The 23,484-nt window shown below is 33.9% G+C and overlaps 1 protein-coding gene across 5 annotated transcripts in view; it reads right to left on the bottom strand.

Annotated features, from left to right (window-relative positions):
* Window positions 1-23,484, bottom strand: part of FAM71D (family with sequence similarity 71 member D) — a 53,866-nt gene that overhangs the window by 4,908 nt on the left and 25,474 nt on the right. For all 5 annotated transcript variants that reach the window (XR_004232039.1, XM_031952765.1, XM_031952762.1 and 2 more), the window contains 3 exons: window positions 10,332-10,584; window positions 2,583-2,836; window positions 173-201 (listed from right to left, as the gene is read on the bottom strand). Coding sequence is in view for 4 of the 5 variants with exons in the window: in XM_031952765.1 (XP_031808625.1) it covers window positions 173-201; window positions 2,583-2,836; window positions 10,332-10,584 (536 nt within the window). In the remaining variant the exon portion in view is untranslated. The remainder of the gene's footprint in view (window positions 1-172; window positions 202-2,582; window positions 2,837-10,331; window positions 10,585-23,484) is intronic.

The raw sequence follows: 23,484 nt of genomic DNA, 5'->3' as shown, positions 1-23,484 counted from the left end.
CAGGAAATATGCCAATTCAGGTAGAGAAAAAAAGAAGTGATGCTTAAAGAGGATGGCATATAAAGGAAGCCATTTGTTAAATAAGTTAGTTATTTCTACTCTATTACAACTGAGTGGATGATCCTGGATACCAGGGATCACAATGAAGCATGTAAAAGAATTTATTTCATACCTGAAGTGAGTAAATCATTTCTGGAATCCCTGTAAAACAAATATCTCAGATCAAAACTTTGCCAATTCAACCACAAACATTTGCAAAAGTATTATTAAATAGTATATAATCAGTCATTCTCTAAATGCTTTGTGATAGTAACTGAAACATTTATCTGGCTTATGATCTTACTTCTGAAATGTGAATATAAATAAAATGAGTGAAAATACATAACTGTATATATACATATATGTATATGTATATATTCTTTTAAACTTGAAAATTAGAAATTATATAATAATATAATTATATTTATATATACAAATAAAATATATAAGTTGTTCCCTTTCCTTTTTGTGATGTCAGGGGCTCAGAGGACTTAGAGGCACCTGGAAGAATCCCAGAATAGCTGTACAACCCAGCTCAGCTAACCAGAAGATGACGAGAAAGGCAAATGGAAAGAACATGAATTATTACCTTTCCAATATATACATGTTAGCTTTCCTTGCTTTCTTTACCCCTTCATTTCTTCTCTCCTATATCAGGAATTTTTTTTTGTCCATTCTTGTGTTGGTAAGTAATGACTTATAGAACTCCCACATGAGAAAATTCCCTCCCATCACTGTAGATTAGCACCTATTTTGCAAGTAACAGTCTTAGACAGTTGTCTGGGGGGCACTGAAAGCTTATATGGTTAGCCCAAGATCACACATCTAGTAGGTCATACATAGGATTTGAGCCATGATCATCCTGATTTTATAACTCTTTACAACTCTCTTTCACTACATCATTCCATCTCTTCCTGGTGTACCTTTGACTAGTAATAATCATCGATTATTGACATAATGATTTAGAGTTTACATGGTACTTTACTAATGTATTTTCATTTGAGTATCACAATAACCTCATGAAAATAGTACTATATTAAATTATTACCTCTTTCTGTAGATGAGAAGGAAACTGAGGCAAGTTGCTCAGGATCAAATGCTTAATAATTTTAATCACATTGTCTACTACTTTATCCATTATTCAAATTACCTCTAATCTGTTGCAACCATGGGCATTATTTAGCATTACCCATTACTTAAGATGTTGCTGAATCTTTCTCTGAAGAGAACTAGATCAAAATTAATGGAGAAATTTTCCTATTCTTGTTACTTCTATACCTTTTTATCTCTATTGGGAGCAGGGAAATTTCTGGGAAGTAACTTCAATTTCCATTTGTAATTCTTATTCAAGGGAATTCAGTTCTATAGAAAAATTCCTTGAAAGCTGGGTTGGTTCCTAGGTTTGAGCACATAGCTTTTCTTAGAGCTGATCATAATCTTTATGGTTTGAATATGGTTTGAAACCTTTATGGTTTCTATGCAAAGTTCTAGAATTGTTTGCATTTATACAGCTTATGTCTCTTTAGCTGTGAAAGTAGCTAAAGAAGAAAGCCAGATTTGCATCAAATATTGGTTAACCAAGATTTTAAAATATTGAATAGCATCTTAGATTTTTCATTCTTCAGATTACTGAGACTCCACTGTATTGACTTGTCTTTCTGGTGTAATCAATATTCTATTATATACATTTATAAAAATGAGGAAAATAAGTCATAGTTGATCCAAAAACTGGATAATTTTTTTAATTGAAAAAGCATATTTGAGTTCGATATTATCTAATTCTTCAAACAATGTACCTTTCTCATTGTAAAATTATAGACAGAGAAAGATCCTGAGAATTTTCTTTAAGCAGAAGTATATCTGAATAATCCAAGACAGAAGATTATCTAATTTCTTTTTTTAAATAATTTTAGGGTCAGGAGCTCCATAACATTTATTAATCCATTCCAGTTTTCTATTACCCTAATTAATCAATTAGCCTTGTTTATTAAGCATCTATTATTACTGGGCACTGTACTCAAATGTTTAACTAAAATCTTTTTTGTTTAATCTATGTTTTAACAACAAGCATTAGCATCTTCCTCATAAAAGTACTGATATAAATTAAGGCAATTAATTGTCACTACTTAACCTCTTATCTAGCCCATACCTGAACCTTTAAAACTTGCCCTCATTGGACCCATTCTAATTCTTAATAAGTAACTGTTATTATTCTTAACTGGATCCTCTTTAGAGTCAAATTCCAAATTAAAACACAATGGAGATGAGATATAACATTCTAATATAAATGTGGCAAAGGCAGAGCATAATGAATTACCCCATAGTTGCTAAGTTAGAATCTATAGAATTGTAAGGCATTAATATAAAACAAATTTGGTTAATGCTTTCAATTAACTAACTAACCTTGATTTATAAAGTTATGTACCTCTGAGAAGCCTCCAATGACCAATGTTTGAACCAATGCTGGAACTTTAAAGTGTGCACATTTGCATGTATGTGAATAAATAGACATCAATCCCCATTACCAAGAATCTTGTACGCACCTGAACCCCTCTGCTTTAGTAGCTGGCTCTGAAACTACAATCTTCTTTTCATCATGGTCAGGATCATTTATCTCTTTTTGTATAATAGTTTCACTTTCTTTCAAGCTGATTTGATTATTCACTTCTGATTTACTCTCACATTCTTCAAAAGCTACTTCAGAGATTGTGATATTATTAGATGGCTTATTCTCAAGGATAGTATCACTTTCTGGATCTTGTATATACACAAGCTGCTCACTTATTTCATTGTTTATCTTTGGAAAAATAACAAATAGAAAATAAGACATAGTAGTAAGAACATCATTTAATGATATTTTTTTTTGGGGGGGGGGGAAGGAAGAAGTCCAAACCTGTGATTTTTTTTTGAAGAAGGAATTTCAAGCTTGGAAGCTACCTTCATTGAGGCAGATTGCCAAGTTTCTCTATATTTTATTATCTTACAGAATTGTTTGGTTAAATGATTTGAGTATGTATCTGATTTAGAGTTTGAAACTCAAGTCTTGACTGAATGCATAGTTTTATTATTTATTGAGTACCCATATGGTTTAGAGGTTCTCTTAGATAAAGGAAAAGGACTTAACTAGAAAATGAGTTCCCATGCAGAATGGACATAAAAGGTTGGGAAAGTACACTGGTAGAGCCTACATGGTGCCTTTTAATCACTGACTAAAAATCCATTTATATCACCTTTTTCTATTCCTTTCATCAGTCATCCAATGATCTCAAGTCACTCAATTTTTCTCTCCCTGTCATCTCCTGCTAACAGTAGTGGGAACTTCAGTATTTACATCCCCTCCAACTTTTTGACTATATAATTCCTTAACATGTTCAACTCCAATAATTGTCTTTTCATTTTATTCCAAGTCATCTACCAGGGTAACTAGACATTAGTCCTCACTATCTTTCCATATTTTCTACTTCCAAGGTGGTAAATATTGAAATTTCACTCTTCAGTCACAACTCCTCTTTATTTTTTTAATTTCTCTAACTCCTGCACTGATACTAAATAGATACTTTCATTTACACTTATCCTATTCTTCACCCTCATTTTAACTTCTAGTCTCTTTGACCTTTCCCTATTCTGTTTTCTTCCCCACACTGGTTTCACTTACCTCCATACCACAACTGGACCCTGGGAGTGTCACTTTGATATTTTACCATGACTATAGAATCTCTTTTCTCCTGACTTTCTAGTTTTCCTGACTTGCTAATTTTCATCTTTGGGCAAACTTGGCATTGGGTTTTTGCATTTCTATTTTTGGACTGCTCAATGACAAAAGAATGGCAGGAACTCAGACTTATTTCATCCACTAAGAATTTATAGTACATTACATTACTTGGATATTTGCTTGCTTTTCAAAATCAATCAACTAATCAAGAAGTATTTATGAAGTGTCTATTATGGGCTAAGCATTGTGATAAGTACTGGGGATACAAATGCAAAAAATTAAATAATCCTAACTCTCAAGAATCAAGGACCTTATATTCTAATAGAAGAAACAAAAACTTTTATGTACTTGTGTCCTTATTTCTCCTGTGTGTATACTTACACACACACACACATCAAAAACATGCATATATGCATCTTTATTTCTCCTGTCTTTGTCTGTCTCTATGTGTGTGTGTGTATCTATCTCCCACACATACCTTTATACAAATGTATATATATGCATATACATTGTGTTTTATATATATAAATAGAACGTCCTAAAAGTCTTAGTGCAGTTTTAAGTTTTGTTCATAGAAACCTGCTAGTCAAATATTGAAACAATTGAATCTCCTCCTTTTCTTTTTTCTTTTATACTCAGATACTGAGGAAGGCATATCAATGGCCTAAGCCTCAGTCCCCTAAGTCAATTAAATCTCTAGTACAATATCAATCTTTTAAAATAAAACTAGCCTAATATAGCACAGGGCCTTAGGATATTGCTCCTGTCACATATCTCTATTACCCATATTTACAAAAAATGCTTATAGTAACTTTTTTTGGTAGTGCAACAAATTGGATACTAAGTTTCTAGATGATGAAGCATGGGGTGCTCATGTACTCAAGATGTAGAATAAGATTGTAAATTCCTTTAGGACAAAGACTATGTCTTCTTAATCTTTGTGATCCTCATACCACTGCATTATATTTTCCACATAATAGTGTCTCAGTATTTGTGTTATGAATGAATCAAATATAAACTAGAAAAGTAAAGAAATTAAAATGATTAAATATTTATATGAAAAAAAGAAAAAGGGAAAGGTTTTACAGGTTTCACCTTCCCATATGCATCTCAGTTAATATAATGCAAAAAGAACAGAATGTCATCATCAAACATTAAGTACAAGGATAGTCATGAATGGTCTGTGATCTCTTTATAAGGTATGCACTCCTTTGATTCAAGAAACAAACTGTGATTGGTCAACCATGTCTCTGGGGACTTTAAATAGCTAGAAAAATTTTCACCAATTTGCTTGTTTGCAAATTCACCAGTTGAAAAATTGGAATCAGAAGTAGAAGAATAAGGCCTCTAAGAATTGTGCTTGTGTAAAGTGCACTCTATCTTATGGGGAATGATTTTTTTTTTAATCTATTATATTTGCTGTGTCTTTGAACAAATATCTTTGCTAAGAGTTATTTGAGTCTACTTATTGATTTGTTGTTCAGTCATTTCAAGCAAGTCAGACTTTTCCTGAGCCCATTTGGGGTTTTCTTGGCAAAGACACTGGAGTAGTTTGCCATTGCCTTCTCCAGCTCATTTTACAAATAAGAAAACTGAGGCAAACAGGGCTAAGTGACTTGCCCAGGGCAAGCTAGGAAGTGTCTGAGGCTAGATTTGAGCTCAGAAAGATAACTCTTCTTAATTTCAGGTCTGGTACTTTATCTCCCGTGCCACTTAGCTGCCCCATGGAATCTACTTTCTGATTGTTAGTGGTGAGGGCTCAGGAGCTACAGGATTAGAAATATAACCCCATCCAGTAATCCCTAGAATAGTGATAGCAATGGTAGTGGTAGTAGTGGTAATAGTAGTAATAGTAATGGTGACAGTAGTAGATAGTAGAACTTAATCAACTCAACAGATGGTGGTGTTGGTAGTAGTAGTAATAGAAGTAGTAATTGTTTTTGTTGTAGTTATCATCCTATAAGGATCCAACTCTTTGACTGTGAGTGCAAGTTGGGAAGAGTATTCCAGAGGGAGTATTATGCTCAGACACCCCTAGAGACATTCCTCATTTGAGATTTTCCTTCTTGGATACTCTATTTTATAGGATCTATTGAAAAAAAAATGACCATTTTTCTCTCTCTTTTTTTTTTTTTTTTTTTTTTTTTAGTTTTAGCCTGTAATTGGACATTCTATTTTTAACATTCTATTTTCTATTTCCTTCATAAATTACAATTTGATAACTTTGAGTGAACTTTTGTTTGTTTTAATGCTTAAGTACTATTTGTTTTATCATTGTATCTTTTATGAGTATTGTAGTTAATTATCGACAATGTGGATTCCTCTAAAGTATAGGTGGCTAGAAATTCACCTAGAAAATATTATGGGAGCTTATCCATTTTTTTCTTTTTTAAGGAAACTTAACACTAGAATGTGAATCACTAAACTTTATAAAAGGATTCCTCTGGGCCACATATTGACTTAGAAAACCACATAGTAACATTATATATGTTTTATTATGTTTCTATTTATTTTGTTAAGTATTTTCCAATTACATTTTAATCTGGTTCAGATCACATTCCAAGTATTGTGGGTTTCACATTTAAGACCTCTGACCTAGACTGTTCCCTTTATTGTGATGAGTCAAGACAGCATTTCTGAGATCATCATGTACTGCAGGTCCATAGAATAAAGTTTGTTTGCTGTTCTACAAACTCCCTCAAGAGCTCAATTCTTTTGAGGGATCTTCACTCCTCTTTGGGAGAATTTCTGAGTTTGTTTTCTTTTGAAATTGATCTATTTGTCTTGAAGGGTGAGTCTGGATTTTTGGAGCTGTATTTCTCTATATATTTTAGGAATCCCTGGAGAAAATTGGGGTATCATATAATGTGAGGACCTGGAAAACATTTATTTTGGACTAAAACTACAGGAGTTCTCTTCTTATATATAAAGGATTACTAGAGACATTTTAGGGTACACACTTTGAGCTTGATAGAAATATTTTGTTTAGACTCATCGTTGGATTTTTCTGTTTATTTCAAGAACCCGTATGTTGCTGGAATCCAGGAGAAATTTTCTAGGATTAAACTTGATTGTATGTGGAGTCTAGTAGAAGAGACCCTTAGAAAAAAAGGGTGAGTTCCTCAGCCTTCCTGGATCCAGCACTAGTTTATCATATTCCTTGGTACCTGACTGAACTCAAAGGCCCTCCGTTGGAGATGGGGAGGGAAAAGACGTCTGAGAGAGCCTTTTACCTAATGGATGTCGATGAATCAGCACCAAGCCAGTGTAGCTCACCTGAAGTATGAGGGGATTTGCATTTGACCCCAGGTCCTTAATTTTGAAGAAAACCTTATGCTTTTTAGGGACCAAGTTTTCCCTCTGAGATGGGAAACTTAATTGTCTTTTCCTTTTGCTTATTGTTTTTGAGTAGGGAAAGCTTTTTTAGGAGAGAATCTATGGGAATTTATCAAGCAGCAAATCCTGTTAAATTGAAGCACTATACATTTGGAAGTAATGTTAATTTCCTGATACTAAACTATTATATGGACTATTTTCAGAGTTTTCTTTTAGTATTATGGGATGTGGAAAGAACTAGGAAGTTGCAAGAACTACCTAAAGTTTGGTATTAAGGATATTGTTGAAGACACACTGGTTAAAACACATGCTGTTAATAACAAACATTTAATTGGGAGTAGAATATAAGAGAAGGGTTTTTTATTTCCCTTTTCAAGTAATGTAACAATGCAGGCTCAAAATGTAATTACAAAGTATTTAATATAAAGGTAGTTACATGCTCGAAAAGTGCCATGTCATACAACAAGTATGATCCCTTTATGAAGTATGAACCTCACTGACAATTGGATCAAGAAAGGAATAGTCGTGGCTGACTTACTAAACAAATCAATCACACTTCTGTGGACTTAAATTAGCTAGAGTAATTTTAAATAATTTTTTTGCTCAATAGTACATCATTTTGAGAATTAAACAGAAGTGGGAGAACCAGGTCCTCAAAAGAGTCACTTCAATTTCAAAGGATCCATGATTTTTAAAAAATGCCATCCATATGCAAAGATATAATTGATTGGAGCATACTTTTTTCACTTTATTTTTTTCTTGTGTGTATGTGTTTTCTTTTGTAACATGACTAATATAGAAATGTTTTGCATAACCTCATATGTATAATTAATATTATATTGCTTGCCCTCTCAAAGAGAATAGGAGTAGTAAGAAAGAGGGAGAGGATGTGGAACTCAAAAGTTTTTTTTAAATAAATGTCTAAAAATGTAATTGGAAAAGATTTAAAGAAATATTTTTTTTTTTTTTTAATTTAAGGGTTCTCTAGCTGGATATAAGGACATTGTTCTCTCCTTCCCACCATTGACTTGACCATGTAATCCTAGACACTAGACCAGGAGGAGCAGAGACATATACTGAGGGCAGATAGAGCTAATCAGTCAAAGGAGCCAACACTTCAAGGTATTTGACCCTTCAGGCTGTAGACTAAATAGAGTTTTTATACCAGGACTTGTTAGTTACTCTTTCACCACGTGTTCCCTTGTATGTATACTTTACCGCAAGTGTACTTTAGGTTTGTGCTCATTCTTCCCAGAGATGTATCATATGTATTTGTGGGAAAATATACTCTATATGAGGGGGAAATATGTTTCAGTTTTTCAAATTTCAAGAATTTCATTTTTGCTATGTATTCCTGCAAATGCCTTTGTTAAGAATTAATTTAGTCTACTAGGTGATCCATGGGAAGAACACCTTTGGGAGTTTAGGAGTTTAAGTGTTAGAAATATATAGCCCCATAGAATTATTCCTCTCACCCAAGGTAGCAGCTGTATTCTGGGAATCCAGCCTTTGAGTGTAAATGTCAAGCAAGGGAGTAGTCTTTGTTATGTGTGTGTTCATGGATCACACAGTTTCTTTCCTCTCTTGTTAACTTTTAAAAATTTTCAGTAGTATTTTATTTTTTCAATTACACGTAAAGATAGTTTTCAACATTCATTTGTGTAAGATTTTGAGTTCCAAATTTTCTTTCTCCCTCACTCCCTTAGTTCTCCCCTCCCCAAGACAACAAGCAATCTGTTATACATTATATATATGTACAATCTCTTAAACATATTTTCATATTAGTCATGTTGTGGAAGAAAAATCAGAACAAAAGGGAAAAACCATGAGGGAAAAAAAGCAAAGGTGAAAATAGAATGCTTCAATTCACATTCAGTCTCCATAGTTCTCTCTCTGGATGCAGATGACATTTTCTATTCCCAAGTCTACTGGAATTGTCTTGGATCATTGGATTGCTGAGAAGAGAGCTAAGTCCATCATGATTGGTCATCACATAATCTTGCTATTACTGTGTACAATGTTCTTGTGGTTCTACTTACTTCATTCACTATCAGTTTATATAAATCTTTTCAGGCTTTTCTGAAATCTTGCTGTAATCTCTTTAATGACTTTATGTAAATAATTCCCAAGTCTAGAATTCTATCCCCCAACCTTACATTAGGTATTTCTGATTTTCTATTAAATACCTTCACATCAGTATAGTACTGATACTTAAAACTCAATACATATAAAATTTAACTCTTGGTTTTTCCTTGAAAACTTGTCCCCCTCCTCTAACTTTTCTATTTCTGTTGATAATACCAGTTATCTAAAGACTTCCAGGATATTCTCCTTCCTTCCTCAATATGTTCAGTACCTATCTCTCCTCCACAACTCCTACCAAGAGGTTTCAACATAAGTATTGATAATTTAATCTCCAGGTTCCTCACTTACTGATTTTGTAATGCCAAAGTTCCCTTTTAATGGGGTGACCCCAGTTTCTCCAATTGTCCTATTTTGTAATTCTGCCTTAGGTTATAACCGTCCCCTCTTAATGGTTGAGATAAAGGTTTTATAGACATTCCTTAATGTCATTAGAATATCAGTAACCTTTCTCTATTAGGTGATCCCCACCTAGCCCTCCATTATGTCATTGTTCTTGTTATTCCCTAAAAGGCTCGCTTGCCCTGATACTTGGGGCTAGACTCTTTGAGATGATAGTCTGGTCTAGCCCTGGGATCAACATGGATGCATTGGTCCCAGTATTTCTCTCCATTTAATAACTTATTGAATTGGTCTCTAATCTCTGTCTTGTTCAGTTTCTTCAGCATTACAATTTCTCATGACTTCCTCTTTTACTCCACTACATCTGCACATAGATATAATTTCTAAGGTCTTGCCATCACCAACAAGTTTGTCCTTTGAAATGCTCCATTATTCACAAATATCCTTTCATCTTAAACCTCTTGCTTAGAAACTACTATAATACTATATACCTTATGGGTATCAGTACATGTTAGATGATAGTGAGGGTTACTTGATCTCAGTAAATGATCAGACATCTCATCTCTAGGATTGTTATGATTTTCTTGCCAACCATTTTGTTCCATAGTCATAAACAATATTAAAATTTAATTACCAAGAACATATTCTTAGCTTGTTGATAATTATTCCTATCAAACTACTTTAAATCAAAGTAGAATGCATAGTATTGTTGCATATTAATATTTGATTTTAAATATTTAATGTCCTCCATATGACTTACTTGAATATCATCCTCAGCATTGGTCATTTTGTCAATGTTCTCATGGACTTTTGAAACTTTTTGGCCTACTGTAAAAGCAGTGGTAGACTTCAAGAGAGAGATGAGCTCAATCCATTGTTGGAATAGAACATCTTGTTTATGTGAGGGGGCGCAGAGCTGAAGATAGTAGGCTCGTCCACTCACCAACTTTACTTTGAGGCACATTTTCGGAGCATCATGAACAGAAATAGTCACAAACTGCAAGGGGAGAACCCTGTAAACAAACTCAAAAGTGATATAATCTGGAAACCTAAAAATACGTTACATTTGTATAATATTTTATACTTTTTCTTTTCAAAAATTATTTTTTGTTGATTTTTTTTCTACATCACTTTAAATCCAGAATATGTCCTTCTCTGTTCCATAGCCAAAGGGCTATGCCTAATAATAAAGATTAGAAAAAAAAAAGTTCAGCCAAACCAACTAACATATCAATAATGGCTGATAGTGTATATACAACGCCATAATACCCCATATCTCTGCATAGACGGGAAAGAAGTACATTTTCTCAACTTTTCTCTGGAACTTAACTCTTTACAAAGTGCTTTCATGTTTTAGGATCTCATTTTATCTCTATTACAATCTTTTGAGGAAAGTAGAACCGATATTATTATCCCATTGTAATAAATGAGAAAACAAAAGCATATTGAAATTGACTGAGGTCACACAAATTATTGATCCAGTAAAACTAGCATTTTCCCACTTTTTCTGCTCTTTTTCCACTAGATTTTGTGCATAAGACTTTGCTTGCTTACTGGAAGAAATATTGCATATTAAAATGTGCATACATTTTCATTTTGGATCCTCAACATTTAACTAAATCTAAATGTCTACTGATTGCTAAATTCTCTTGTCTCTTTGCTTTTGCATTGGCTTCCCAGTCCCCTCCCTCTGTATCTCTGGCTCTTGGAATTCTTGGTTTTCTTCAAGAATTTGCTTACTTGCTACTTCTGCCAAAAACTTTCCCATCGCTTCTGCTTTCCCATCCAAAATTATCTTGGGATCTATTTTGTATGTCTTATGTAAACATACAAAAATATATATGGTGTGTGTGTTTCCATATACATACAATATCTCTATTGTTAGAATGAAAGTTCCATGAGGGCAGGGATTAATTTTATTGTATATTTGTATCTTTAATAGCACAATATCTACATAGTAGGAGCTAAATAAATGACTTAGTGATTGTTGTTGTTTGTCCTTTGTTCACAAAGAACCATGACATCAGGGAGGTGATTCCATGACACTCAAGTGAATTGGATTTAAGTGAGAGAGAGAAGGCTGTGCAAAATCACCAGGCTCACTTTTACCTCCTGAGCCATCTGGGTCCAATGGCAAGATATGGGGAGAAAAGAAGAAAAAAGGAATGAAAGAAGGAAAAAAGGATATGGATTTCATCTTGTCCTCAGAAATTTTACTAGTTTAAGTGAGATTTCAACATTCATAGAGGATTTTTATTGTTATTATTGTTGTTATTTGTCATTCTGGAAGGAGGGGGCCAATGATTTCAGAAGAGTGATATATTGACTTGCAGGTGAATTAGATTTAAATAATATAGCACTATATTATCATCCAAGTCCATAGCCTCAAACATAGTGGGAACCTTGGCCTGTGAGAAAGTAAGGTCTTTCTCACATCCCATTTTGTGTGATGAAATACCCATTAAGTAAGTAATGAAAGACCAAATAAGAACAGAGGCAAAAGATAGCTTTATTTGCCTTCACAAAAGAATCAGTCTGGGAGGGGAAGAAAAATCATAGAAATGTTTGAAGATAACAAAACAATAGCTAGCATTTATATAGCACCTATTATGTGCCAGATTCTGTGTCAAATTCACATCATTCACAACCACTTTTTGAAGTAGGTGTTATAATTACTCCCAATTTACAGTTGAGGGAACTGAGGTAAATACAGGTTAAGTGATTTGCTCAAGGTCATACAGCTCGAAGTGTTTGAGGCAAAAACGAAGATATATTTAAAAAATATATATATATTGAAACAAAACCCTGAAGTTCACATTGGACCAAATAATGATCAAGAAAATAAGTGAGCAACTTCAGTGGCGTCTTGTATACCTATAGATATGCCTTTTGTGTTTCTGTAGTCCCCTTATTTTTGCTGATCAACAGTTTGTTATCTAAGCTTTAAGATAGTAGAAAGTTTGTAGGTGTCATGAATTCACCTGTAAACAATTGTTGTCTTCTCCAGCAAAGTAAAAGTCAGAATAACCAGAGATAGAATATATATAGCCTACAATATGTAGCATTATATGTCCAGAGGTAACAAGATTGAAAGATTTGACAAAAGTTAAATCAGAAAGCCAGGTGGATTGGGCTTGAAAATCTCAGGAAGTAGCAGCAGATAATAACCAGCATTGTGTTTACCAGTGTAGTGTCATAGTGCTTAAAGCAAAAAAACCCAGGCTCAAGGATTATGAGGTCCCTTACACTATCCTGAGAGGCAAGAAAGGTGACTGGATATCTAATGCTTTGAATACCAAAAATCCAAAGGGCCTAACCCTAGGAGGTAGAGGATAACATAAGGCCCAAGAGAATCCAGAGCATGCAGAGCCAACCACTCCACCCAGAAATGTAGCAGAGGATAGAGCCTGGCTCTGGGACAAAGCCTCAATTCAGGAACTAAAGCTAGCTAAGTCAAAGAAAACACTATGTATAACAAATTATTGCAAATATAATTCTAAAACAAAGAGACTAAAAGGAAAAATGGATCTTCCACATGATCACATGAATATAAAGAAATGTAACACAAGATTAAAAAAAAAGATGAGGAAAGAACTAGAAAGTTATTTCTAGTAATAAATAGTAATATTTATTTAATTTTATCCAAATTTTTTATTACTACTTTAAATCAAAGTGGAATGCATAGTATTAGTTGCATATTAATATTTGATATTAAATACTTAATGTCCATATGGAGTAATTTTATAATAATTTTTAATAAATTTTATCCAAAAAATGAATTCTTTGAGGAGCAGAACAGACCAAACAAATTGTTTCAAGAGATATTAGAATGAAATAAAAATGGGGAAAATAGAAGTGTAAGATATTTGATATTAAAAAAATTTACCTGGAAAACAGTTTAAGAAGGGATAATTTAGGAAATATTTAATTGGAAGTTTCTGGGAAGATGGTGGAGTAGAGTCAGTAAATTTCAAGCTCTCCAGATTTACCCTGTAAACAGAACAAATTTGCACCTCAAGGTGAACATAGACTAGGGAAAAATCGAGAAGACTTGGGGCCAAACGGGTCCTCCCTGTACAACCTAAGAAAATCTGAAGAAAGACCCCAGGCTGGGAATGAGCCCCAGTAAAGTGTAAACACCTCTGGGCTAGCTCTCTAGAAACAACAAGGACCCTAGGGCTAGCTGGGTTTGGCTGGAGCCTCAGCAGGAACCACACAGAAACTTTCACTTCCCAGACTGCAGGTCACAGGGGAGATCTGAAGTAAAGTTAGAAGCAGCCCCCCCCCACCCCACCATTAGAGATGCTTACACTAATACTTCTCATTTAAAAAAAAAATGAATTGGCAAAGAAAGAAAGAATCCAACCACAGAAACTTACTATGGAAACAGGAAGACTGGGGTTCATCTTCAGAGGACCAGAGAGGATCTTCTATCCCAAAGAGTATCATTAAGTGGCTCCTTGCCCAAACAGAATTTATAGAACTCAAAAGAGAATTTAAAAATGCAATGAGAGATATTGAGGAAAAAATAAAAACTAAAAATAAAAACCATCCGAGAAAAACAACATTATGAAAAAAAAGTTAATCAACTAGAAAAGAAGACAAATTTCAAAGCTGAAAGTAACTCTTTGGAAATTAGAATTGGGCAAGGGAAAGCCAGTGAAGCTATAAAACTCCCCAAAATAACAAAACAGAATATAAAGAATGAAAAAAAATAAAACAGAATATGAAACATATGAAAAACAACAGTTCTGAAGAGCTAATCTATAAGAGAAAATAAAAGAATAATTGAACTCCCTGAAAATTGTAACTTAAAAAAAAAAATCTTTTGACACAATAATGCAAGAAATAATCCAAGAAAATTGTCCTGGAGTGATAGAACATGAGAAGAAAGTAGAAATAGAAAAAAGTCTGCAAATCACCACCTCAAAGAGATCTTAGGAATATTATTGCTAAATTTCAAAATTCCAGCTCAAAGAGAAAATTTTGTAAGAAACAAATAAATAAACAAAAAACAATTCAAATATACTAGAGCTCCAATTAGAATTATCAGCAGCCACAATAAAAGACCACAAATCCTATAATCAAATATATATACTGGCAATCAAAAGAACTAGGCCTGGAGACAAAAATATCCTATCTAGCAAAATTACCCATAATTTTGAATGATAAAAAAATGGACATTGAACAAACTTGTAGATTTTCAGGACTTTCTATCAACCATATCGAAACTCAATAGAAAATGTAACATATGCCAATATTAAAGATCAATTTCAGGGAACTTAACATGGACAAATTGTTTACGTTTTTTACATGGAAATATATACCATATACTTAAAATTAACATCAGCAATATAGTAGCTTAAAAGAAAGATTGGGGTAGGATGAAGGTAAAAATAGTAATTATGTTACACAAATAGAGAGGAAGAATAGACACATAGACATTAGAGATGGGAGGAGGACTCATAGTTCTGAAAACCTACTCATAATAGGAATGGCTTAAATATGCAGCACTTCATAGATACCATGAAGGGCATAGAATCCTCCAAAATCTTTAAAGAAATAAAGAGGAGAAAGGAGAATGGAGGGGGAAGAGCAAAGGGTGGGAGAAGATAAAGGAGGGATCTATGGGTGGGGGAAGATTAAGTAATACCAAGGCAAGTTGAACTGAATTAAAGCAAAGAATTAATAGGGACAGAAAAGATATGTGTGCATATATGTGTGTATTTATCTGTATGTGATGAGGTTTAGGTTTTGGGGTTCCCTTTAGTAGAGAACCAAATGATAAGGTCTAGATTTAGGGAACCAAAATGAATTTAGGGTTTCTGGTGGTCAGGGAGTTAAATGATAAGGTCTAATGGTGGGTTCGAGGTTCAGGGAACCAAATGGAGAGGTTTGGTTCCCCTGCAACCCCTTGGGATTCGGCGCAAAGATAGGGAGTTTTGGAGGACTCCCTTCTGGTGGCGCAGAGGTTCTCTCTGTAAAGGAATTTATAAACCTGAAAAGCTAGATTGATAAAAGAGATTTATTATAAGGACTGGGAAGTTAAGTTAGAAATCCTGACAGAGAGGCATAATGTCTGGTTAGGGAAATAGGTGAGGGTAAAGAGAGAATGGCAATGGAAAAGAATATTATCCAGTGGGCAGAAGCTCCTTGGCAAAGCCTGTCTCGTTTAGAACCTCTGCAAAAAGAGAATTTTAGTTTAGCTCTTTTCTAATGGGAGCTTTGGCTACAAGCTGAAGGGGGCTCGTGGGTGGAGTCCCAAGTTGGCTCATCTGCTCACTGGGTTTCAGTTTGAGCTGGAATTTGAATAGAATTCAATGAGTTTCTTCAATTCAATGGGATTGGAATTCCTTTTGCTAGATAACAGAATGAAACTGTCTTGTTTGCTTTCCCTGGGGGGGAGGGGAAGGGAAGGGAAGGGAAGGGAAAGGAAGGGAAGGGAAGGGAAGGGAGCAGGGTTCCCTCACTGAGGCAAAGTTGAAGATTTTCTCCTTCAAGGATTTTTAGTTTCAGGGTCCCTTCTTCATATGTATGTATATATCTATATATACCTTGTTTATATATCCTTGTTTAACTGCTTGAGAGGAAAGGGGAAGAACAAAGAGGGGGAAAAAATAAAGTAAAAGAACAACCTACAAGGAAGTAAAGAGCGATATTCATAAATATAATTTCTTCTACTATTATATATACTTTCTTGAACTGGTAATTTATTGTTATATATTTTGAATCTTGATGTTTTGCTGGGCCCATTAAAATGTTCTGTTTTGCTTTGTTTTTCTTTTTTTATTCTTTTTTTAATACAAAAGTTTTTTTAAAAGAAGTATTTAATTACCGGAAAACCTTGATTAAAAAAGAATCCACGCAATTCCAATAGACTTGAGATGGAAAATGCCATTCACATGTATGGAAACTGAATATGAATCAAAACATAGTATTTTCACACCTTTTTGTTGTTGTTGGATTTTTTTCTTTCTTGTGTTTTTTTTCCCCTTCTGATCTGATTTTTCTTGCTCAAAATGATGAATATGGAACTGTTTAGAAGAATTATACATGTTTAACTTATATCAGATTACTTACTATCTTGGGGAGAGGGGAAGGAGGAAGAGAGGGATAAAAATTTGTAACACAAGACTTTACAAAGTCTTTTGCATGTATTTGGAAAAATAAAATACTATTTTTAAAAAAGCCATGATACTTTATTTCAAGAAATTATAAATGAAAACTGCTCCAGTCTATTAGGACCAAAGGGAAAAAATAGAAAGAAGATACTGATCATTTCTTCAAAGAAGCCCAAAGGGAAAAAGTCCCAAAAATGTCATAGCCAATATCCAGAGTTCCAAATTAATGACAAAGATAGTGCAAGAAGCCAGAAAAAGCAGTTTAAGTGTCAAGGAAATACAGCCAATATCACACAAGACCTGATGGCTTCTACAAAAAAAAAAAAAAAAAAAAAAGAGAGAGATATTATGATACACTATTCCAGAAAGCAAAATATAACCAAAAATAACCTACTTTACAAAATTGCATATGACAGAAATAGGCCTTTTAATGGAAGACAGGACCCTTCAGACATTTATAACAAAAAGACTATGATGAATCTTTAAAAAATTAACACAAGAATCCAGAGAAACCCTAGAAAGGTAAATTTACTTGAGTGATTGGAAAGAGCTATATGATGATGTAATGCTAACATTCTAATAGAAGAAGAAAAGTGCCATTTCAGATTGAGGGAGTTAATAACAAAAACTGATGAGCAAAAGGAGGAAAACATTAGTGTAGAAAAAGGATGGTTAGCAATGTTACCCCTTCAAGAAAAAAAAAGCCATTGAAATTTTTTTAATGCATACAAAAGAACAGAAAGAAGTTCAGAAGGAAACAGATAAGAAGAGACAGTTTTGAAAGTAATGTCTAATTTTTTAAAGTTAGTACTATAAAATGGAGATTCATAGTTTTACATAGATTCCTCTTTTGTATTCAGAAATGTTCCTTTTCTAGGGTTTAAGTTCAGAATAAAAAAAAAAGATCGTAAATTTCATAGAGGAAATTTAATATTTGTTGCTCATCTTTCATCTGGAAAGTGATGTCTTGACTTGCAAGTAAATTGAATTTAAATAAGAACAACTGTGGAGTCATCAGCCTCAGTGTCATAAAAGTCTAGTTAACTCAGGGACTGATGAAGACTCCAGATACAGTGGGAGACCTGGATTCTTTTTAAACGAAGTATTTTGTAGGTCTCAGTTTGAAACAACACCCATTCCATAATTAAAAGGTAGGTAAGAATGGAAGCAAAAGATGGCCTATTTTACCTTCACAAAAGAATCAGTTTGGAAGGGAAAGAGTTTCTTCTCTTCAAAGTTTCTGACCAAAACAAAAACAATTGTTATTTATACTCATACCAAGCTATCAAAACCCAAACAGTGATCCAAGAAAGTTTGGGCAGGGACCTATTATTGACCAATTAGTGAATAGCGTGATTTGGATTTAAAGACACAGTCAAGTACCCTCCATTTGAATCCCAAAGGGCTTTTTCAAAGCCTGTTTTTTCAGAGATATATTTTTTTAAAATAATAAATGAAAACTACATGAGCTAAAAGTTAATTATCCCATTTTTTAATGATGAATAAGTAAGGAAAAAAATATTTAGCCCCCAAACCTCACAGTACATTATGAAGTGTAAGCAATGAAAATTTATATTCTTCTGGACAGAGCACCCTCAAGTAAGACTATGGACTAAGGAGGTAAAGGAGGAGTAAAAGGTGATTCTTTTGAGTAACAAGAGGCTTTTAAAATCATTACACTTAAAGGAAAGGAGGGAAGGAACCTGACTTAGGGGCCTGGATAGTGATAAGAATAAAGGAAGACATGAAGACACCTTAGGGGTGGGAAATTTAAAACTTTAGAATAAAGATCTTTTCAAATTCCTGATTTGTAGGAGAAAGAATTGATTTAATTGGCCAAGATCTCCAGTAAATGGCCTTGACAACCATCAAGAGTTGCAGAGAAATGAAGCTTTTACTTTTTTGCTTCTTGCTCTCTGTTGCTATCTTTGCTTTCAGAAGGAAAAACAGAAGGGGAGAATGAACTTTACAAATTCTTTTTGTCCTAGGGAGTTGGTTAGGTTTCTTTTTTAAGTATTTTTTGTCTTGCTTAAAGAGTAAACATGATTTATGATGCTGTGAGCTCTGTTCTGATTAGAGAAATCAGCATCTGGATAAGCTTAAACTGAACTTTAAACCTAAGAGAGAGCCAATCTGATGAGTTTTGCAGTTTTCTGGCTGCAAGGTCACCGTGATTCACATTAGGAGGAATCTTTTTTTTTTTTTTTTAAATGTCTTTTTAAGAGGATTATAAAGAGCCAGCTGCTGTGCCACAGTTCTCTTTTATTGTCCTGACTCAATTTCCCTAAATTGTCCTGCCTGGGCTTCTAATTGTTCTGCTCAATCCTGCAAAACCACCCCTCCCTCTTAATCATCAGAAGATTTGATAAGAATAAAAGATCTTATATTTTAGAATATCAGAATGCTTCTCCCCATCCCATGCTATCAGAATATCAGATACCATCTTATCAAGATGCCTCCCCCCATTATGTCATCCCCATTTCTGGTGCCTCACTCCACCCTGTCAGAGTCCCATTCCTGCTCTCAGCATTCTGACTCTGCCCCTGCCTCGGTCTACCTGCCATGTGTATATACATCATTGAGAACTCTAATTGTTTGCTGGATTCTTGGAGATAATAGTCTCATTCAGCCCTGGGACCAAACCATGAATCCATTTGGTCTCAGTAAATCTCTCCCTTTCAAATAAAAAGTTAAATACCCTCTAATCACTATCTTGAGAGTTTCTCATTACACTGCAAACGGTGAGGGGATCAAAGACCAATCACATCAGGGCCTTCAGATCTAAATTTTGAGTTTCGCCAAGTATATGCTTTTTCTCCCTCATGTGCATCCCACCAAGTTTCTGTATTTAACCTTTCCCCCCAAAGATATATCCATGCATTTGTGGGAGAGCATGGTCAAAGTTTATGTATAGATTATAATGTATTTTATTATGCTTGCAGCTGCTTCAATATAAAGGAATCTGTAGTAGGTGTTTTTAAAAAACCCTTATTCCTAAATAAATAGATATTTTTAAGAGCAAAAATTGTATGATAATTATAAGTGGCTAGAAATGTAAATAGACATTTAATGGTGGGTGCTTAAGAACTAGATTGTTGAGTAAGAAGAGTGAATAATCTCAGTAGAGTTAACCCTTGAGACCAAGAAAATTTGAATGTAACCATATGTAGCAATGATTTGTTTCTATCTAAATCAGCCATATCAAGTTAGAGTGAATTGAGAGAAAGAGGAGAGAGAGAGAGAGAGACACAAAGAGAGAGAGAGAGAGAGAGAAGGCTTTGTATCCCAAAGAGATCATAAAGAAGGGAAAGGGACTCACATGTGCAAAAATGTTTGTGGCAGGAGTTTTTTAGTGACAAGGAACTGGAAACTGAGTGGATGCCCATCAGTTGAAGAATGCCTGAATAAGTTATAGCATATAAATGTTATGGAATATTATTGTTCTATAAGAAACAACTAACAGGATGATTTCAGAGAAGCCTGGCGAGACTTACATGAACTGATGCTGAGTGAAGTGAACAAAACCAGATCATTATACATGGCAACAACAAGATTATACGATGATCAATTCTGATGGATGTGGCTCTTTTAACTGAGCCAGTTCCAATGATCTTGTGATGATGAGAACTATCTACACCCAGAGAGAGGACTGTGGGAACTGAGTGTGGATCACAATATAGCATTTTCACTTTTTTTTGTTGTTGTTTGCTTGCATTTTGTTTTCTTATTTTTTTCCTTTTTGGTTGGATTTTTCTTGTGCAGCTTGATAATTGTATAAAAATATATACATATATTGAATTCAACATATATTTTTACCATGTTTAATATATATTGGATTATTTGCTATCTAAGAGAGAGAGTTGGAGAAAACTTAGAACATAAGGTTTTACAAGAGTCAATATTAAAAAATTATCCATGCATATATTTTGAAAATAAAAGCTTTAATTAAAAAAAAAAAAAGAAAGAAAAAGAGAGAAAGAAAGAGATGTTCACATGCCTCATGAGATGGAAGATGGATATTATTGGGGTCTGTAAAAAGGCCATACCTGAACCACCCCATATACTGTCTCATATTGTGAAAGTAATAGCCATGACATTGCTATCACACACAAGTATAAATGAATATAATGCCAACCAACTTCACAAGACTTGGGAGAATGCAAAATAACCACCACCACATCAAAACTTAAGAGTAGGGTCAAAATAATTAGGAAATGTTTATCTGTGATAAGAAATCTTACAAAAAAACATGATCCTGCAGCCTGGTCGTCTGTAGCAACAGTCCTAAAAAAGAATGCATCAATGTATATAGAATACTACATTCTGAATGAAAGAACCAAAGTAGACCAGTATACCATACCAGGATTTCAGTGTTTCCTGGAATAAAGGTAAGCCCTCAAAGAGGCCTAAGTGTTATACTTATACAGTGGATGCTCTCCATTGATTCCAGTGTTGAGGAAGACAAGGAAAAGATGCTTTTGGCTGCTCAGCTGGATTTTCCCAGTTTCAGCAATTGTCCTATGACATCATGGAGGTATCTGCTTTTTCCAATGACTGATTAAAAATAAGTAATTGGAAATTACCTCTCTTACCATTATGTCTCTTGTTTTTTGCCGCCACCTCTGTTTTAAGAAGGAAAATCAGAGATTAGTTTTAAAGGAACTTTGTATCTTGGTGAGTTGATTAGTTTGTTGTTTTTTTTTTTTGTTTGTTTTGGTTGTTTCTTTGCTTAAAGAAATAAATTATTTTCTTTGGGAAGACCATGGGAGGACATGAGGAAGGACTGATGAAAGTGCTGAATCAACCAGAAAAAAAATGGTCTAAAGCTTTCCATTGCCAAGTCTCTGTTAAGTATGTAGGTCATATCACGATAAAGTATAAAGACTCCCTTCAAAGAAGGTGGAAACACTCCTATTATTGCAAATGAAATATTTTTGCTACCATTCCTAAATGATTGAATTACTTCAGTTGTGAATATGAAGATTAAAGAGTCTTTGAAGCAAAAAGTACAAGAAATGTGAAGTTATTTCAAAATTTACAGATTTCTCTGGAGATGGATAAATGTGAATAACTTTTTTTTTTTTTTAAATTCAGTTTTAGGTTTCAAAATTTTCCCTCTCCCTACTTCTTCTTTCCCCAATTAATTAGAAATACCAAAAAAAAAAAAAATTCATTATAAGTCTACCCAGGTTTTTCTTTTTCTCTTTTTCCCTTTTTTTATATTTTTTATAACAGCTTTTTATTTTCATAATACATGTAAAGATATTTTTTTTTTTATTTAATAGCCTTTTATTTACAGGATATATACATGGGTAACTTTGTAAAGATAATTTTCAACATTCACCTTTGTAAAACCTTGTGTTCCAAATTTGGTTTCCAGAAAGAACAAAGAAAGAGGAAAAGGAGGATCCACGTGTACAAAAATATTTATCGCAGCTCTTTTTGTGGTGGTAAAGAATTAGAAATTGAATAAATACCTATCAATTGAGGGGAATAGATGAATATCATACTATATGCATGAGTTATGGTATGTGATGGATTATTATTGTGGTATCAGAAATGAAGAAGAGAATAGTCTTAGAAAAAACTGGGTAGACAAAGACTTGAGCTTCCTCTAGACAGCAAGTAATCCAATATAGGTTAAATATATACAAGTCTTCTAAACATATTTCCATCTTTATTGAGCTTCACAAGAAAAATCAGTTTAAAAAGGGGGGAAAAATGAGAAAAAAACAAGCAAGCAAAAATCATCAACAACAAAAAAGGTGAAAATGCTATATTTTGATCCATATTCAGTCCCCATAGTCCTCCTCTCTCTGGATACAGATGTAGCCCTCTCTCCATCACAGATCTATTGAAATTGGTCTGAATCATCTCATTGTTGAAAAGAATCACATCCATCAGAACTGATCATCACATAATCTTCTTGTTGCTGTGTACAATGTTCTTTTAGTTCTACTCACTTCACTTAGTATCAATTCATGTAAGTCTCTCCAGGTCTCTCTAAAATCATCCTCTCGATCATTCTTACAGAATAATAATATTCCATAACATTCATATATAACTTATTCACCCATTCTCCAGCTGATGGGCATCCACTTAGTTTCCAGTTCCTTGGCACTACAAAAAGGGCTACTACAAACATTTTTGCACATATAGGCCTTTTTCCCTTTTTTATGGTCTCTTTGGGATGCTGGCTCAGTAGAGACCTGCTGGATTAAAGGGGTATGCACAGTTTGATAATTCTTTGGGCATAGTTCCAAATTGCTCTCCAGAATGGTTGGATTATTTCACAATTTCACCAACAATGTGTTAATGTACCAGTTTTCCCACATCTCCTCCAACATTGTCATTATCTTTTCCTGTTATTTTAGCCAATCTGAGAGGTGTGTGGTGGTGCCTCAGAGTTGTCTTAATTTGCATTTCTCTCTTTTTTTTTTAACTTTTTATTTTCAAAACATATGCACAGATAATTTGACAACATTAACCCTCCTTGCATAACCTTGTGTTTCAGATTTTCTCCTCTCCTAGATGGCAAGCAATCCAATATATGTTAAACATGTTAAAATGTTACATCCAATAGGTATAAACAATTTATATAATTCTCTTGCTGCATAAGAAAAAACATCAGCTCAAAAAAAAGCAAATGAGTAAGAAAATAAAATGCAAATGAACAAAAAGAGTGAGAATATTATATTGTGGTCCACATTCAGTTCCCGTAATCCTCTCTCTGGATGTAGATGGCTCTTTGTCACAAAAACATTAAAAATGGCATCAGTCATCTCATTGCTG

The sequence above is a fragment of the Sarcophilus harrisii genome, chromosome 2 (genome assembly GCF_902635505.1).
Source record: "Sarcophilus harrisii chromosome 2, mSarHar1.11, whole genome shotgun sequence".
Lineage (NCBI taxonomy): Eukaryota > Metazoa > Chordata > Mammalia > Dasyuromorphia > Dasyuridae > Sarcophilus > Sarcophilus harrisii.
This window is presented reverse-complemented; position numbering and strand designations above follow the sequence as displayed.